Source organism: Barbus barbus (genome assembly GCF_936440315.1).
Source record: "Barbus barbus genome assembly, chromosome: 15".
Classification (NCBI taxonomy): Eukaryota; Metazoa; Chordata; class Actinopteri; order Cypriniformes; family Cyprinidae; genus Barbus; species Barbus barbus.
Genome location: NC_136743.1, coordinates 6,785,093 through 6,805,204, shown reverse-complemented (window position 1 = coordinate 6,805,204; position 20,112 = coordinate 6,785,093). Strand labels below are relative to the sequence as shown.

Here is a 20,112-nt window from a genome sequence, read left to right as displayed (position 1 = left end):
CTGGGATCTTTTTGAATGTCATCATACTTGTTTCATAATTTGATGGATAGTATTTGTGCCTTGTTTATAAGTATAGGCCTACTGTAAATGCAGATGGGTTCACCAGCAGACTGTGCGTGTGTTGTGATGACCTCAAAATCAATATTTGTATCAGACTTGTTTACCGCTTTGTAATGCAGCCAAATGATGACAGAAACGCACATCTATATGTTCTTCCACCATTTATTAGTTCACCAAATACAGTGAAAATGGTATTTTAATATGCAATAATTCATTCTTAGAATGTCATGACATTTTTGTTGCTTTTTTTGCTTAATAAAACGATGTTCCATTATTGAAAAGTATTAAGGTTTCATGCACAACAAACCATAGTCAGTTTCTTTAGAATAATGGTACAAAACAAAGCAAAAAATTCAAATAAAATCAACAAAAGAAACGTAATGTCCAAAAACCTGTCAAATAAGAAGTTATTTGAACATATTCGTAAACAGTGCAGTAGATTTCTAATATCGCCATTTTTCTAACAAATTCATCAACAAAGCTCAAGTCACAGTTTACGATTTCCATATAACAGTAGTTCAACACAGATGTGTGTGCAAAAAAACCCATCCATTCGAGTCTTTTTTTTTCCCAACCAAACTGATTTATACTCTCGTCCCTGTCTAAAGATTTTTCTCTGAAATATAAACATCATTGTTGATGAATCTTTAAGACGACATACTAGCATATAATTTTAAATAACAAATATTTAGATATAAAAATACAAATATGACTTTTTTTTAAAAGAAGCGTGCCAGGGTAAGATTCATGGTGGCACCTCTGTTGGCACCGGAGTGAAAGTTCATGCAAAGAGATGGAAACAATAAAAGAAATGTGAGGAGCTGATGAAAACAAAAATTTAAATGTATAAAATTAGGCTTGGAAGAAATCAAGATGCATTCATGTTAGGTTAATTACAAGAGGTGGTAATGCACAATGCTCCTCTGTGCTGTACTGATGATGTGAATCCGTGGCGCAGGTGCGCAATTCAGATGCAGTGAAGGGCAAAACAATAGATCACCACACGACGCTTCAAAGACTACACGCTTCAACACCTGTGGGCATGTATATGATAATATTCTCAATTTCTGAAAAAGAAAATGATGCAAAATAGCGAAAGAAAATATTCACATTGCACCATCCGTACATATAGTTCATTTATCATTATGGGAGCTCAATGTCTTTGTGTGTGAAGTCTAAATTGTCTCTAAAAGCAGCAGTCGGATTGAAGTCGACGCTCAAGGCAGATCCATGTGTGTGTGTGTGTGTGTGTTATGGGGAAGGTCTTTGAGCTAAGATACTGTACATCTATAGTAACAGAGTGTAAGATGCGGTTCAGTCTTCGGTTGAACTTCGTGTTGCTTACAGCGCTTTTGGAAGATGATGGTCGTGGATGATGGTCCATCCATCTTTATTCACAGATGAGCCACAGCGCGCAGCCTCAACAGCATCTCCGACATCTTCCTCAAAGCTTCCATTGCGTTTATATCGGAGAACTGCCAGCAAACCCCAAAGGAAATTCCGTCACTCCCTTCTTTAATTCGCGTTTTCCCTTTTTAGTTTTGTCTCCTCGTGGTTCGAGCGTCGTGCCACCGTCTCTCCATCTCTTTGCAATCTTCTTCACATGCACAACCGACAAGTGCTTCGAATCGGTGATAAAAATTGAAATGTCTGCAAGGCATCGCGCGGGTTTAAACGCCCGGTGATGATTTGTCGGTCATGCCTTTCAGCACCTCATCTATTCGGTCGTCCTCGATGACCACTGGAAAGAAGAAGACAGATAGCTGATGTCAAGACTTCGCCAATTTAGCATGTGCGTTCTGTGCGCTTTGAAACTGCGCAACAAGACTTGACAACCAACAAACGCATTCAAATGCGTTAAAATGCATATAAATGCGTAACAATATCACGTAAAAAGGTAATTTCTCAGTCGGGTTGCATATTATTTAGCCTACATATTGAGGGAGATAGTTTGATATTTTTACAGATGTCAAACTGACAACGTCAAAATATGCATGCATTGAAATGCATTGTTATTTTCTCGTCTTTATGTTATTGTGAACCCGTATGGATTTTTTTTATGAAGTGTTATGAGCTGACAGGCTCGATCACTATTCACTTTTACTGCATATTGTTCCCCCCATGCAATGCAAAAGGTGATCGAGGCTGTCATTCTCCCTAACATCTCCTGTTGTGTTGCACGGAAGAAAAGGTGAGTGAAACCCCTTTAACTTCAGTAAATTATCTTCAATCTGGATAGCATTCTCACCTCTCTTCGCTCTGCCGATCTGTCCAAGTTTTGGAGGTCTTTTCGCCTGCGACGCTCCGAAGAACGAGTTGGTGTCCTGCAGCCCGCAGCTGAAGGACATCTGACTGACATCGTTGTCCGCTCCGTATCCGCTCATTTTCCCCTCTCCATACGGCAGAACCTCGGACATGACTGCTGAAGGACGAGTTCACGACGCAGAAGGCGCAAAAGAACTGATGTATATAGGCAGCTACGGTGGATATGGCAACTATCCCCGCAAAACAAGTGCACTTGTTTTTTTTTTTGCGTAGATATCCCCGCGCGTAAATGTCAGACTCCTCGCACCGCCAACTTCCAAACGGACTGGAGTGCTCGGTGCAGAATGAGAGAGCAAGCGACAGAGAGAGAGAGAGAGAGCGGCTGAGTGTACGACTACATCAGCGGTCGGGTGAAGTCTGCTGTAAGACACGGGAGATCCCGGGATCATAAAGGAAACCCGGGCGGAACAGTGAAGTCATCCATCCGGGCGTGTGTGTGTTTAGGAGAGAGAGAGCGAGATGGGGACTCAGAGAGGTGCAAGGGTGGCCCCATCAGGCGAAAGCTGAGACTGGCGAGAGGAAACACTTGAACGGCGCTCTGCAGTCGCTCCTTACGCACGGTGTTCGCAGGGGTCTTTGGAAAGCCTGTAGTTTGGAACTTAAAAGAGGAAAAGATCGCAAGACCTGGTTTATGGAGATCCCTCTAGATATCAACAACTCTATACTGCAACCTTTATTGTGCCGTTACATTTTGCTGCAATAGGCTTATAGGCCCTATAGGCTATAGCCTATTTTTCAACTTTGGGCATTTTTGTCGTAGGGGTTCATTTTAATTAAAATCTAATATTTTGGAGATTTTTGATCTGCCCTAACGTCTAGACGAATTCATAAACTTCGAATGCATAAAATTCTCCAATTGTTTAACATGAATATAAAAGGATAATAAGCTACACAATTCAATTAAAATTGTCATTTGCTCACCTTTGTTGTTCCAAACCCGTGAAATGTAATTATTCAATTATTTTTTTCTTAAAACATAGCCTATGTAGGCCCTATATTTTTTGTTAATGCAGGTCACACAGGCTAGTACATTTTCCCCATTCCTTTCCCATTAATTTGTGTTGCCACTTTTCAAATGCATTTTTTTACATACTTTATTAATATGCATGATTTTTTAGCCTTATCCCAGACCCAGATTTCCAATCTTAAAATAAAAAGTATTAAATGTTACGTTTTTGAAACATTGCTTATTTAAGCAACAAATAATGAAATAAATATTATATGAAAATTGAATAAACATTTATAGAAGTTATATAGTTTCAATATGCATTTGAAGGTTTAAAGGTTTAATTTCCACCATAACAAATGCTAGTGTTGCCCCAGAGAGTCTTTGCAAAAGTTAGTAACAACAGTGTCAGAGAAGAACATGACAAAAGAAAACAAGTATTCTTAATTTCCAATCAATCTGTAATTTTTTCAGTAGATGCAAAAAGTGTGAAAATATTATTTGAGTGTGTCTATTTAGTAGGCCTAGCTGTAAAATTAGGGGCCGTTAAGGGCCACCAAAAACGATAACTATAACAATAACTATATTTATAAAATGTAAATAATCGTTCTAATTTTATGAGTGTTACGGGGCGAACGAGACGTGAGACGTGCGGATCCATTTGCAAGCTTTATTCAAAGGCGTGGTTACAAAACAAGCAAGGTTCATTCAGTGGCAAACAGGAACAACACAGGCAAGACAAAGAGTAATCCTAGGGCAAGCGTGGGTCGACGATCAGCGAACAAAATCCAACAGGGCAAGGCAGAGAGATAATCCAGGCACACGACCAATAGTCCAAGAGAGGTGCAAACAAAGTCCGAATGGCAAGGCAAAGGGTAAATCCAGGAAACACGGACAAGAATCAAAACACTAGAAAACACACAAGGCAATACTATGATAACTGCGTGGGCTCCGTAGAGTAGCTATCACTAGGAGAGTGATATGCGCTATACAATACTCGGCCCAGAGGAAGAGGAAGTCGCTTTTGCATAGTTTGCTTGCTGTTTAATAATCATTTGATACGGGCAGCTCAATAGTAAGATTGAAGGATATATCTTGAACTCTGTCATGGAAATTACGTATAAACCCTAATAGTCAATTTACAACTAATTTTGTATCTGTGTTGTATTACGCTGTATTACGCCGTGCACGATCGCTACTAAAATCGATGGATGATTCAAAGTGAAAGTGAAAAAGTGAAAGTGACGTACAGCCAAGTATGGTGACCCATACTCGGAATTCGTGCTCTGCATTTATCCCATCAAGTGCACACACACAGCAGTGAACACACACACACCGTGAACACACACCCGGAGCAGTGGGCAGCCATTTATGCTGCGGCGCCTGGGGATTCGGTGCCTTCCTCAAGGGCACCTCAGTCGTGGTACTGAAGGTGGAGAGAGCGCTGGACATTCACTCCCCCCACCTACAATCCCTGCCGGCCCAAGACTCGAACCGCAACCTTTGGAGTACGAGTCCGAATCTCTAACCATTAGGCCACGACTTCCCCACATTCAGCTGCGGGCACCATATTCTGGTGAGACGCGGGAATTCACTCGGCGTGCGACTATCACAGTGCATTCTGGGGATTCTCTAGTGTTGAGTGTACATCGGTTGTACACTCGTTTTTGCGGTGCATTGTGGGACTGAATGAGTGCACTCCAGAACATCCACTATGGTTTCGAACACCACTTAAAATGGCTGTCCCCTCAAATAGTGCACTATTTGAGGGTATAGGGGGCGATTTCGGATACAGCCCATGTAGTGAGCGAGTAACCTCTGGTGGTGAGTGAACGGAAGTTCATAGACCAGATTTGAGAACAGTAAAGTCCACACCACACTTATAGGCCTATAAAACTTATAATAAACAGAACGTTATTGTCAGTTGGTGTGGACGCTAATATTGTTTTTGGTCTCGGAGTGAACGGACAAGACAAAAAAGTTTTATAAGTAGGCTACATTTTATTCCGTAAATGTTTAAAGGAACGCTTTTAAACGTGTTACTTTCTACTAGTTGGCCACATGAATACAGTTGCCATCCAAAGCAGTGTTTACCTATAGTTTCTCTTCGCTTTTGCACGCTATTGTGGCTATAAAGTTAAATTTGAATGAACTGTAGTCGAACAGTAGCATGTTTTTATTTTCATTTTGTTATTATGTTGGAAATTGTAATGACCATTATCTTCAATCTTCAATCGCTTAGCGCGAATAGATTCACTCACCGGTGTACCGGGGAAATGTCACCGTAACACTGTGCAGGCGTCATCAGCGTACGTCACGTTCAGCGTCGGTCTTCAGATGCCGGAAGTTGTTCGTCACCGTAGCCCACCTGTTGTCTATCCAAGACTTCCTTTGAATTAATTTTGTTTGAATGAAGGCTAAGTAGAGGTTTGTGGTAATGATACACCTGCCTCACATGAATATTTTCTCCCTCTTTCAATCTATATAGCCTACTATGAGACATAGCTAGAGCTCACAAGGGCCCTAAAATGATCTTTAATTGATTTATTTATATTTTTTACTCTTGCATTTTACCAATGCAAAACAAACCGCTAACCTATATTTTACTGTATCCCCTGCAGCATTACAACTAGTGAGCATGTAGGCTTTTTTTCTGTGAATCAACTCAAGCATTAGATTGTTGGCATGGCAACAATCCTCAGAAGACTGCAGTTCTCAAAGCTCGTTTTCATATCTTCACTGTCCTCCTGAGCAAAAGGATTTTCATGGTCTGTGCCGCTCCACTGCTCAAGTAAATGAATGAATGACAGTAGGCCGATCCATACTGAAAAGTCATTTGAAAACCATAGCGGTCTGGGCTCGGAGTCTGAAATTAAAAACTCCAGCGGTGGTGTTTCAAATGGGTGAATGTCTGTTATACTTCAACATTACAATCCTGCTGAACTCAAGTGATTCCTACAATATAAAACACTTGAGTTTGCAACAGTTAGAGACATTTTTTTCCTATTACAGCGCCACCAAGTTCTTCCTTTCTTTGTGTTTTTCAGTCTAGTGTCCTTGTTTCCCTCTGTCAGGTGTTGTGTTCAGTCACAGAAGTGGGCTGTGTGTGAAAGTGTCCTCTGGGAGAGCGTTTGCGGTCACACTGGCCTCTGCTGACTCATGCGTTGTAATTGCTGACTCACTCTCTATCCAGCATCAAAAAACACCAGATCACAAAAACCTTAGTCAAATGAAAAACTGAGAACAGAAAGGAGCAACAACTGCACAGTTTTCAGGGGTGGGCGATGAAATGTGCAGATGCAGTGTATATGTGAGATATATGCGCTGCCTTTTCAGTTGAAAGGTCACGTTAGGAAAAAATATGATTTTTCAAATGTGATTTCCACCACAATAAATAATTTTGCCCCTAACAAAACTTAGTGTACACCAAAAGTTAGTGTACTTAATTACAAAGGCAACAACATTGTCAGTGAAGAATATGCCTAAAATAAGATAAGTGATGAGTATAAATTTTGCTGATTTATGCTTAAAGTGTAAAAATATTATTTGAAAAATTTACAGATATTATTGTCTGTATTTAGCATACTTCAAATGCTAGCAGTAAATTTATGAAAATACACGTTATATTTTCTTTCATTTGTCTAATTAATTAAATTTGTCTATTTTAAAAAAACATATTTGTTTATGGTTATTTGAATGACTGGGTCTAGGATTTTTTTTTAAATGAAACGAATACTTTTATTATTAGTTACTATTAAAGGATATGTTAAATTGGTCGAAAGTGACAGTAAACCAATTTATAATGTTGCAAAAGTTTTCTATTTCAAATGTTGTTCTTTTTAAACGTTCTATTCATCATAGAATACTGAAGAAACAATGTGTCACAGTTTCACAAAACAATATTAAGCAGCTCAACGGTTTTCAGCATTTAGACTAAGAAATGTTTATGAGAAGAAAACAGTTATTTTAAATTGTAATAATTTATTTACAATATTCGTGTTTTTACTGTACTTTTGGTGAGCATAAAAAAACATAATCTTTATAAAAAATAACCTTTCTAGTGTAAAACATAAAAGGCATGTTTTGGGGAAGGTTTCCAAGACACTTTTTGATTCAAATCCCTACACTGTGAAAAAAAAAATCCGTAAAATTTACGGTAAAAAGAACGGCAGCTGTGGTTGCCGGAATTCTACTGTAAAAAATTCAGTAACAACAATTCTTTACGGTTTTAACTTAAATTTACAGTTAAATACCGTAATCTCATTAACTGATATATACCAACCTATTGAAGTACTAAAATCTGTTTTGTATCTTTGAAATACACTGATAACCACCAAATGCAGGTGGTGATGAGAAAGTCACATGATGAACCAAAGCCTATCACAAGCAGCTTTTCAATATAACATATATAGAAGGTGCACAGTGTCATTCACACAAGCACTGAACACCATCATGGTGAGACTGATTAAACTGAAATATGCAATAAACATTAATTTAACAACATCTGATGTAGCATACAACCCTAATAAACATAACTGATATGAAAAAACTAAGAAGAAACAGTTATTTCAAAGAAAAAACATCAACTTCAAACTAAATTTGAAATGCAACGCAGGGAATTCTGGGAACATCAGTTTACGGTTTTTCGCTGTAAATTTTACAGGAACTTACCGTTAACCATTTAACAGGTTTTTAGTGTAGCATTTTCACAGTTTTTTACCATTAAAATCACGGCCATTTTTTTACAGTGTAGGACATTACAGTAGTTGAAGAAACACCTGTAAAGTAAAAGTGAGAACAACACCACCTTCTTCTTTGCTACTTTGGCTCTGCTGGGTCAAATGTGAGATGTTGGCTCCTGCAGAAGATCAGGGAGGCAGTGTATTTGGCACCGGCTGATGAGTGTCTTTGAGCATCGGTTGGCAGTTCACTGTATTTTCACACACACCCACACATTCTTTCCTCTGGAGATTTTAATCAAAACACTGAAGCAGGAACATGATACAGACAGCCTGTTTAAGCCTGCGGCACAGAAGCAGGTCTGTGTTCTCATCACTGGAGATGCGTACGCAGATGAGGCACAGGCCATGGGCACGCTACAAACAGCTGCATGCTGAGAGGCATAAGGAATTACGTGGCTAGGATAACATTTTATTTTACAAGACTTTTTGTGTTCCTGTCACATCTGTCGTAGCAAATGTCTTTTTGTTTGTGCTGTTGTTGTTCTTGTTGTCAGCTATTTTATATAGATCATGACAGATTTCACTTACAAAAAAGCAGCATTACAGGTTTTTTGAACACTATGCTGTCTTCTCTTCTAAAAACCTATTATCCTGTTTTTTGTTTTTTATTTTGGACCTAAGATATTCCTTGAATATATGACCATGATATTATCTGAAATATATTGGATTTTATGTAAATCTCATGGTATATGAATATTGTTGGCGGATGAACGTAAGCTAGTGTTATTTTAGTATCATTTATAATTTAGTATATATTAATAATTTTCATTTTTAACAGTTTTCATTTTAGCTTAAGTTTAGTGCATTTTTCATTAGTTATGTTATATTTCTATTTAGCTTTACATATTTTTTTTCTAATTTAGTTTTAGTAATTTTAGTACTTTGTAAAATTATTTATTTCAATTAGTTGCATTTCAACAAAAGCATTTTCTCATTTTCATTTTTTTTTTTTTTTTTTAATCAAACTTTATTTGATTTCAGCTTTAATTAACAAAAATATTTTTAGTAGTTTTAGTTTTAGTTAACAATAAAAACATTGGAATATACCATTGACTATATAAAAGTGCCATGGTATTATTATCTGATGCAATCACTCTACCATGGTGTCATCACAGTACTTCTCTGCATGTTTTATTAATGAAATTGATCAGGTGTTCAAAATATAAAACAATATATATTATATGAAACAAATATATATTATAATAATATGTATTATATAAAACAAATATTTATGAATTTAAATCATAAAATTAATTTAACCAGTTTAAACTTTTTTTATATGAGATTTAACTTGATTTTTAACGTCAGTTTAATATAATTTAAGTCGAAATGACTTTTACAGCCAATTTGAATACTTAAAAATTTAAGGCAGCAGCTGAACATAAGTTTTCAAGTTGAAGGGCAAGAGGCAGGGGCAGAGGATGAAAATTAAAAAATTAATGCGAATTAATTATAAAATCATTAATGCAAGAGATCCATTGATTCATGCAAATAAATTTCCTTCACTTTAGTCTTTCCCTCCTTTGCCCTCTAGTGGTTTAATGTAAAATGACAAGCTTTACTGGGAGATGCAGCATCATCAAAAGTTCAGTTTGACTTTGGCAAAGTCTTTTTTCTTCAAATATTTATTCTGCATCTCATTTGCTTATATTTAAGAAAAAAAGTCAGAAGGCAAGGGTAAGGTTGTTGTGGGTAATTTATAGAGGTTATTTGTAACAGGATCACAGCAGCTGTTGCATAAGAAGACTTGCAAGATTCCTTGCTGGCAAACACACACACATCTCTCTCAGAAGAATTATGACTTTCCATGTCACGAGCACTAATAAATCAGCAATATATTGAGTGTAGCAACAACTGAGGTACTTATGATCTGTATGTGAAAACTTCAAATAATGCTGGAACAGAAGAACAGCAAGTACGCAAGTGTTTATTGACCAAACAAAGTAGTCCAGAACTTTACATGACAAGCTTAAAATTAAGACTTAAAGGAAATCGAAAACTCAAAAACAAACAAACTACCCAGTGCAGTATCTCTTTCATAAATTAAGGCACTAAGCTTACCATATTAAACATTTGAAAAAAAATTAAAAATCTTGAACCATTTGATAAGTGCCAAACATGAGATAATAGAATAATAAACAAAGTCAAACACAAAGACATCTGTTTATCAGGATATTCACTCAAATATCAAAGCATGTTTGCTCTGACTTTATGCTATTTTCTCCCAAACTAATGTAATGTGACATGTTTGAGCTCCGAGAAACTCTACTTTTCACTTAAATAGAAGTTGGAAGCTTATTTCTACCAGTGAATAAAAAATAAGACTCTCTCAATCTCACAATTCATACATACTTTCTTAGTTTTATATGAAAGTTTATATATCACAGTTCAGACCTTTTTTTCTCAGAATTGCAAGATGTAAACTTGCAATGTAATAACTTGCAAGAGAAGAAAAGTGTTATTGTGGGTTTAAATGTTCAATTATGAGAGAATTATGAGCTGTCGCAATAACCTCATTATTGTAATATGGCGCTACTGACAAGCCAACCGCAGAGTATGGCATGCAACCTCAACAACCACGATGTTCATGTTTTTTTCATGAGGCTATGCCCTTCTTGTTTTACACTTAATGCATGTGTACTGAATGTTCAATACGTTAATAATCATAAGAGTGAAGAGAGTGATGTATTTTCTTACATCAACTGGCTCCTTTTTACGTCTGTGTACCATTGTGATGTGTTATTAGGTTCTGTAGATTTGCACTGAACACAGAGAGAGATCACCATAGAAGAGAAAACAATCTGCTCTGATCTGATGTTTCCAGCACATCTAGACTATATTAAACCATATTACTCTATTATATTACTTAGATGTACATTTTGCCTCTGTAAATCTGTCTAATCCCTTATCTTATTTTTTATTTCTAGTTTATATACTTACATTAGTAATTCATTTTGTACTACATGCTAAATACTTTTATACATTATTACAATTATTCTTATTGCTAATACGTATGTGCACTATTTGTAAGCAGCCCAGCTGCAATTGCTTTGGGAATGCAAATGTATAGTTTTTGTCATGCCGATGAAGCACACTTGAATTTAATTGAGTGTGAGAGAGAGAGAGAGCATGCGCGTCTGTCCTTTAAGTCAAGTCATGTTTTTGTGGAAAAAATCAGTTTGCCATCAGTTGTCAAAAGATGAAATCTTTATCTTTATCATAGCATCCTGTCAGTGTTTAAGGGGATTTCCCATGATTGCATCAGCACTGTTCAATGCACTGAATTAATGGCATTAGTTGACTCACTCGTATAGACTGTCCCTTGCTGCCACCTCCTGGTGTAATAATGTAACTGCACTGACTAACAGTCTGTGTAAAATGAGCGTACTCATACTGTTGAAATGTCAATAACACTTTTGGAAAGCCTCTTGTCAAGTCAGATTTGGGAATCTGAATTTACTATTATGTATATATTAAAGATTGATTGATTGATCGATCGGTCGGTAGGTGCAGTCGTGGCCTAATGGTTAGAGAGTTGGACTAGTAAACCCAAAGGTCCCGGGTTTGAGTCTCAGGTCCGGCAGGGATTGTAGGTGGGGGGTAGTGATTGTACCCTCAATACCACGACTGAGGTGAGATCCTTGAACAAGGCACCGAACCCCCAACTGCTCCCCGGGTGCTGCAGCAATATGGCTGCCCACTGCTCCGGGTGGGTGTTCACATTCAGAGCACAAATTCTCAGTATGGGTCACCATAACTTGGCCACACTTTCACTTTTTTTTTTAGATAGATAGAATTTTTTATTGATATTGCTGATTTTTTTATTCTGTGGAAGAAATAAGCTTCCATAAGAATATGGAAAACTAAAATGGTAAAACTAAAGTGCGTATGAGGAATCCGTGTGTTGCTTCTATCTCAAGTGTCCTGTTCACAGTATAATATTGTTTTAAAGTTTAAGGCTGTTTCGAGAAGTAAATCAAGTAAATGCAGCACAACTGTTCATTTGTATGAGATTAAACCATGTCTCTTAAACCTGAAACAAAGGTACGACACGTTTAATGTTCTGCCTGCAGATGGGACAGATGGGTTGTGGCAAGGCCTGATAGCAGCGGAAACAGCAGCACACGTGTCCGCAGTCCAGCAGCACGCAGCCTCGTGGGTTACTCAGGCATATCACACACGCGTTCTCCAGTACGTCCACGCCGTTCTCCTCCTCTCCTTGTTCTCCTGCGCCCATCAGTTCAAACTCCCTCCTCATGTTCTCCTGCTCCCACCGCAACTTCAGCTGCCGATAGTACCTGCGTCCCGCCCACATCAGCACAGCCACACCTGCCAACGCACAAACACATGCCAGCACCCTCCACACCTCCACTTTCCCTTCCTGCTCCAGCCGCAGGGTCTCAAAGTCGTCTGTGCTCAGAAAGTACTCTGAGCCGTCGGTGGGTGGGCGGATTTTTGGGAGGAGGTCTGTGTCCAGGATGAGCTCGCCCACTGCGGTCAAAGACGCGCCCACTTTCAGAATCTCCTCTGTTTCAAGTTGACCTTTGGGCTTCTCTCCGCTCAGGTACTGACCGATCAGGTCCGTGAAGCCGTAACTGGCCTGATGGAACTTCTCATGGACGATTTCCATATTGGGACCCGTGGCCTCCAGGGGACAGAGCACACGCACAAATGCCTTGTTCACACCCAGCAGGTTAAAGGGCACAGCATTCACACGCTGGTGAAGCACACGCTCGCTGTCTGTCCTGAAAGATATGACAAATTTTCTGCATCATTACTCCAGTCTTCAGTGTCACATGATCCTTCATAAATCATTCTAAAATGCTGATTTGCTGCTCAAGAAACATTTCTTATTGTATGTTGAAAACAGTTGTGCTGCTTAATGTTTTCGAAAAACCGTGGTACTTTTTTCTTTACATGATTCTTTGATAAATAGAAACTTTGAAAGAACAGCATTTATTTGAAATAGAAAGGCTTTGTATTATTATAATCAGTGTTGGGGAAAGTTACTTTTAAAGGGGACCTATTATGCAAAAATCACTTTTATAAGGTGTTTGAACACAGTTGTGTGGCCGCAGTGTGAGAAAAAAAATACCCAGCCTATAATGGTAAAAATCCACTCATTTATTTATAATTTAAAAAAATCATAAACAGACTCTCAGAACAAGGAGTTTCAGATTCTCCCTCTGTTCACGTCACCGAGGGGAAAAAGTCCCACCCAATTGTAACGCTGCCCTGTAAGCATAGACACAGCCCTGAATGAGAAGCTGCGGTCCGCCTCCACCATTACTGATTATTTGCTGTAGCTGCTGGAGATATACAATGTCAGCACCAAAGAGGCAGTTCAAGAGTTGTGTTGTGTTACTTTTTAAATCTTGGCAGGGCTTGCTCGTTTCTTTTTAATTTAAAAAGTTATTTTACAAATGTAAAAGCTCTTTCACAACAAAAGTGAAACGAATACGCCTCAGGCTGAAGGAAATGTAAATTAATATCTGTACAGTAGAGAGCACAACTCAAACTAATTTCATGAAGAATATGACGCAGGAGAAGAAAGCTTTACACTATTCAGCAATAACAACAATGAAACAGAAATTCTAAATTAAAAAGATTGCGTTACTTGTAATACATTACCCCCAACACTGATTATAATATCTCGATTGTCACTTTTGGTCAGTTTAATGCATTCGTGCTGAACAAAAGTATTAATTTATGTATATTTATATGAGCAAGAGACCAGGATTTACCAAGTGCGTGCTAAACTGTTCCACACAAGTTTGTGTTCTCGGAGGACCAGTTTCTGGATGACACCAACAGTGCCTTCTTGAAACTGACTCCTTAATGGTTCCCCTATGTGCTGCACTGTTCCTACAGAGAGAGAAAGTGAGAACAAGTCAGTGGAAGTGAAAGAGAGATCCAGTTATATTCTATAGATCAGCTGAGACATTATATAATGGAAAATGAATGTTACCCTCGATGACCACATATTGCAGACATTTCCCTGGTGTGGCATTCAAAAGATCTGCTAACTTTTCATCCAGCGGCAAAACTGGAGCTTCCTTGCATCAAAAACAAATTAGTTTCCTTTTTTAGGGGATTCACCTAATCTTGTGTAGCAGGCACTTTAAATCCAAAGAACTAATTCCAGGAACTAATTCTGCATGTTTACTATCTAAATCGTCATTTTTGCAATGTAACTCACTTTAAGTTTGTCCACAGTTTTGCGTTTCTTCCTGTAGTTGTAATAAAACAGACCAGAGAGAGCCAAACTTGAACCCAAACACACCATCTCCATTGTCCGGATGGGGAAATCTTCCATCTTCCACCTCACCCTCTTCCTCTTCTCTAGACAACTGAACACAGAATGAAATCATAATGAACAGGTGTAGGGTCCAAGATGAATCAACAGAACCTATGGTGATCATTTAGCAAATGCTTTTGATTACATTAACACAGGTTAGTTTCTTTAGCTTCCCTAAATAGGAGTTCAAAAAATGTCCAATTTAAATAATTTATGTCATGGGGTTCAGTTGACATTAAAGTTTGGCACGTTAAATAATCTCTAAAATTACTAATCAACTAACTGACCCAAACTGAAATAAAAAAATAAAAATCTGTGCCATTAACTACAAACGTTTGAGAGCCTGGTTTGAAAACGTTTTAAAAGATTGAAGGTTATAGTTTATAGGTTATACAGATCAGAATGAACCTCAGACCAACAAACAACATTTTCTAGCTGATTACAGACCGATAGACGCAAAAATTAAAGCCAGAGAGAGAGATGACAAAACCTTGTAAATCTTTGTTTACATCGGAATTGTTTGCAGTTGGCACATTTGAACATTTCAATTATGCAGTTTTGGGTGTTTTGATCGTTGATGTAAGGAAAACCGACATAACACCACCACAATGAAACATACATAACAATAACCACAGATCACCAAACAAGGCAAAGCATATGTAGGCTGTCAAAATGAAATATGTGACCCATAAATTACCTTTAAAGACTTTAACCCTAATACTTTGAACACGATTACACATGTACATGCTCATAAATAAATATTAAAGTCCTGTCTGAAACAACATGAATATCGCGTGAATAAGAATCACCTTTAACACTCACGATACTCCTGAATTCATTTCCGGTGTTAGGGTTTAACTGGTTTCCGTCTGGTGACCAACTTCCTGGTTCAGGTCCTTCGCTCCCAAGTCTAGGGATAACTGCAGGCTTGAGCAATGGGCGTGGTGAAAGGTTAGGGCGTGCCAAAAGGTAGTGGCGTGGAGAAAGGTCTTAATGATTGGTCGACAAAGCTGTCTATCAGGGTGTGGGGGTAGGGTTAGTGGTATATTTTGTTGTACTGATTCACCTTTCGGAACGCCTCATTTCAGCACGCCCATTGCTCCAGGCTGCAGCTACCCCTGAAAGCACAAACTGACGGGATATTAAGCTGTCTAATAACACTTGCTCATTACACGATTTTGGTATTCTTGTAATGTTTACAAATGAATGGTATGATCGCCCGTATGTTTCGATCCAGTGGATCATTAGCAAAACACATTCTTACACTGGCAGGCTGCCCACATACACTTCTTGTTTTACAATGTTAAAAAAAACCCTGCTAACTATCCAAGACAACCTTTAAAGTGTAACTACTAGTAAAACACTACCAGTAATAATCAGGATTCCGATATGGACAAATATCTGATGGGGCATTTTCCCCATGCAACCTCTTAGCCACAATGTTTAAATTTCCAAACTCTTTCAATCAATGCCCCACAAGTACTTTCACAATCAAAACTGGACAAAAATACAACAAAGAAATTAAATTATATAAATAAATAAATGGACGTTAATGCTCTAAGCAAATCCTGCTACAAAAGAGTGTACACAGACGTGGTTCATTCCACTGGTTAATACATAAAAATACACTTTTGCCTTGCTTAGTTGGGGACACTTGACTGATTGCACACTATTGGAAGAGAGCTGAAGTGGATGACATCACTAAATCATCAATGAACTGACTTTAGCTGGAAAATGACTGTTGTTGTCCTCTATTTTCCTGTTGACACTGTAAAGCTGCTTTGACACAATCAGCATTGTATAAAGCGCTATATTAATAAAGGTGAAAAACAATTCAAATTATACCTCTATAGCACTTTTCACAGCTTTACAACACACACACACACACACACACATACACTACACACAAGCAGGACAAAGGAAGTCTTCCTCAATGGGAGGCTGGCCAACACAGTTCCAGTGAAGCCATAGGTCGCGTGTGCTACATTGAATCTGGTGAAGAAAACATTATTGAGGGAAAGTGTACATATTTGGACTCGTGTAGATACATCCTCATTTTTGGTTAAGCTTACTGCTCATGGGCAGAATGAGTGCCACAAGCCCTACAGAGCGGAGACAGGTCATCTGTGTAAGAAAGTAATTGTTGAATTAATGTACAAAATAGCTATGCATTCAAATGCAAAAAAGTAAATAAAATTTAAATAAAAACTTACCAGTCATAGTAAGGAGCCTTTTGGCTATTTCCATTCTTATAGCAAATATGCCCTGATCATTAGTTTCAAACATTGCAGGCTTATTTAAAAGCACACTTTCAGCTAGCTGTTAGGAGAAAAAATTGTTATTCACAATATAAAAAGGATATAGCTGAGTAAGTAGAAAGTACAAAATGTGCAGTTAAACTTACTTTGCACACCAAAGCCCCACAAGATGTGCCATCCATCTGAAGTGGATGCTCTATCGTGGCACATGTCCACCGTGAAGCATTGACACCCCTCTGTCTCACGAAGGCTCTATAAATTACATGCAAGTGATTCATCTACATGAATTCACTAATAAAAAAAACAACAACAAAAAAAGCACACCTTATCTGCAATCACCTACATTTCTGCATTTTTCTCTATCCACTGACTTAGCCCCAAATGGGTTTATGTAGAGGCATCGCTTTTCCTTTGGATAAACAACCTTGATAATGCAATACTACATATGGAAAAAAACAAACAAAAAAATATTATTGATCTTAATAAGCAATATTTGATCTTAGGATACTCTGGAACCTACAATGAGTGTCCAGTGGTGGTTTATACACAATTATAACTCCAATTAGCACATCATATTCCAGTGGATCCAGCTACAATAAAGCAGGTGACTGTCAAGATAGACCTTTCCACATGGTCAATAAAGCAGTGTAGGGTGCTTACCTTCCTCAGTCCTTTTTGACGTCCTTGCCACACTTGCCAAGTCTACTACAAAGCCTCTTTTGGAGTCTGTGGTGTACTGTTTCACCAAACTGGTGAGGTAGGCATTTATGATCTAAAAACAGTAGCACATTAGTGGTCATCTTTATGTATACTTCTAGCAACACAAACCCATTGGCTAATAAGGAAACACAACTTACCTCAGTTTCTAGCTACTTCCCAGGTGCAAGATGATCCCTCAAATTTCTAGAAAAAAATTTGTAGGGCCCCATCTTGCTCCACAAAACCCCCTGTTTTTCCGAGCCCAGATAGCCTCTACCACTAAAAAAAAAAAAAAATACAATTCAATTTATTTAATCAACTTTTAAAAGGTAAAAAAAATTAAAAGTTAAAGGGATGTAGGCCTTCTTCTCCTTCAATGTAGACCTTCTGGCCTGGCATTCAGGGCACTGGGCTATCTACAGAATTTAATGTTCTGTTTTAAGTACATTCTAGCAATTTAGTGATTTTTCTTTAAAATAATGAGCCACAAATAAGTAGGCAAGAATAAAACTCACCCATTTGCGGATGTCCTCTTCCATGCCAGGCCAGTAGAATCTGGAGCTGATGGCATCTCAAGTTTTTTCCATTCCACAATGACCCCCCCCTGATCACTGGCATGGAGGCTAACAAAAACATAATTTGCCTCCTCTGGTGAGGTGACCACTTTGGCCAAATGTTCACGTCCTGCACCTACGCCTCCGACATATATAGTGAAGCAGGCCATCTGATATAGAATAGACAAAGGCTAAGGTAATTATTTGCTGTACTTGTGCCACTAAAATGGCAATTTTAGATAGCCTCTACCACTACAAAAAATAAATAAATACAATTCAATTTATTTAATCAACTTTTAAAAGGTAAAAAAAATTAAAAGAAAAAAAAAGAAAAGAAAAAAAACATACCTTTCTGAGGCATCAGTTGGAGACTGTGTGGAACAAGAAGAAAACTTTAATGTTATTTAGTGCAGAATTTCAGGGAATCCTTTTACATAGCATATATTGGACTTACATAAGAGTGCTGCAGAGACGTGCCTGTTGGTGGGGTCTCTTGAGGCTCAGGGCATGTAGGTGGGGTCTCTTCAGGCTCTACAGGGAATGTAGGAGGACACTGAACAGAAATGACCATGGTAGCGCCAGTTTTAGGCCATTTGTGCGGCAACCTTGGCTCTGGTTCGATGTAGCAGGTAAGGTGGTCCACATTTACCTTCAGCGTGGCCTTTCCTTTTTCAGAAACTAGCTCCGCACTTTTACCTTCAATGTTAACTATTGTAAAAGGGACTGGGATGGCACTTCCCATTTTTCCTCCCTTTTGCTGTTCTTCTCGAACATTTTTGCGCAAAACTTTGTCTCCAACTTCAAATCTGTGCTCCTCCCCCTGCAGACCCTTCCTCTTCCTCACCTTTTCTCTAACCTTTTCTACATTCTCCAAGACCACTTTGCGCACTTTTGGCAGATCTTGGAGGCCAGTAGTCAAGGCTTCCGATGTCACTGTTCTCTCCACCATTTCATCATTTACCTGAAAGATAAAACACAGAGATTCCTAATATTAGTTTTAACAGCAGTTAAAGATTCAGTAGATGTATCTGATATTCAAGAACCCACCTCATAGTTATCAGGAACTTCTGAAGGGTATCTTGCATTCAGCTTCCATTCATTTTCTCCACAAGACCCCCCTGATCACTGGCATGGAGGCTAACAAAAACATAATTTGCCTCCTCTGGTGAGGTGACCACTCTGGCCAAATGTTCACCTCACCTACGCCTCCGACATATATAGTGAAGCAGGCCATCTGATATAGAATAGACAAAGGCTAAGGTAATTATTTGCTGTACTTGTGCCACTAAAATGGCAATTTTAAGGCTTACCTTTCACTATATAGCTTTCAGCTCTTCTTTTAATGATGAACTTATCCAGTTTGGAACATCCAGGAGGATATGTTCCATGGAGAAGAAAATTCTCCAGCTCTCTGACTTTTACAGGATCCATCACGTTCTCTCACTAACTCACAACTATCCACATTCACTCACTAAATCACCACAACTCGCTACACAAAGTGAAATATATAGGCTTGTCAATTGACTGATTAATTTTTGTTTTGATAATATGGAGCGTCTGTGGACTTGTCATTCGGATAGAATGAAACTGGTAGCTTAACGGTTTTAACGAGGACACATTTCCTTAATGATTATCACTTAGCCTGCTATGATTATAGAAAGCTGATTTGAACACAAACAACTTTTCAAGGTTTGCTAGGCCTTTTTAAATAAACTACTTTATTAAACTTTAATGACATGTTACAGTCCCAATAAAATGGTAGTTACATTTTCTGACATCCTGACAGAGGATTTCAACAGATGTTGAAACAAAGAGATGTGATTGACCTTTTTAGTGTGTGATGTAGACTTCATAACATTGGCAATGAACTGAAAAAATAGATGTATGCAGCATTTCTCTTTGAGTAACAACAATGCTTAATAATAATAGGTTGCACTACTTTTCTGTAAAGTGTAATTTACTTTGTTTAAAGAACTTTTTCTGTTTGTATGGTTGAGATTGTATGTATCTGAATTGGAATCCACTAGACACTAAGCACAATTTACAAAACATTGTCGTTACAGACCCACATGCAAAGACCATTATAGTTTTGATTAAAACAAGAACCCAGGTGGCCATTCCCATTATAACCATTAAAGCTCATGAAACTTTGTTGTTTTTGTTCAGATTTTTCAGCTGAATTTTGATAATGTTCATATTTCATATATTTTTTATTAAACAAATGAGATGA

General features: G+C 38.1%; 2 protein-coding genes across 3 annotated transcripts; both read right to left on the bottom strand.

The window, feature by feature from the left end:
* Window positions 1-205: 205 nt before the first annotated feature.
* camk2n2a (calcium/calmodulin-dependent protein kinase II inhibitor 2a) lies at window positions 206-2,744 on the bottom strand. The gene is made up of 2 exons (XM_079434565.1): window positions 2,309-2,744; window positions 206-1,801 (listed from the first exon to the last, which is right to left on the bottom strand). Exons 1-2 carry the CDS (start codon window positions 2,475-2,477, stop codon window positions 1,731-1,733), a joined length of 240 nt encoding a protein of 79 aa, XP_079290691.1. The 5' UTR covers window positions 2,478-2,744; the 3' UTR covers window positions 206-1,730.
* A 7,008-nt stretch (window positions 2,745-9,752) lies between these two features.
* On the bottom strand, window positions 9,753-15,277 carry LOC306881113 (mitochondrial ubiquitin ligase activator of nfkb 1-A-like). Of its 2 annotated transcripts, none has more exons than XM_079435026.1 (5): window positions 15,181-15,277; window positions 14,273-14,423; window positions 14,042-14,129; window positions 13,818-13,938; window positions 9,753-12,818 (listed from the first exon to the last, which is right to left on the bottom strand). In XM_079435026.1, the coding sequence occupies exons 2-5, from the start codon at window positions 14,387-14,389 to the stop codon at window positions 12,101-12,103; spliced, it is 1,044 nt and encodes a 347-aa protein (XP_079291152.1). In that variant the 5' UTR covers window positions 14,390-14,423; window positions 15,181-15,277; the 3' UTR covers window positions 9,753-12,100. The 2 variants fall into 2 exon arrangements, with proteins under 2 accessions (XP_079291152.1, XP_079291153.1); XM_079435027.1 differs by having other exon boundaries at window positions 9,759-12,818; window positions 15,069-15,217.
* Window positions 15,278-20,112: the final 4,835 nt, after the last annotated feature.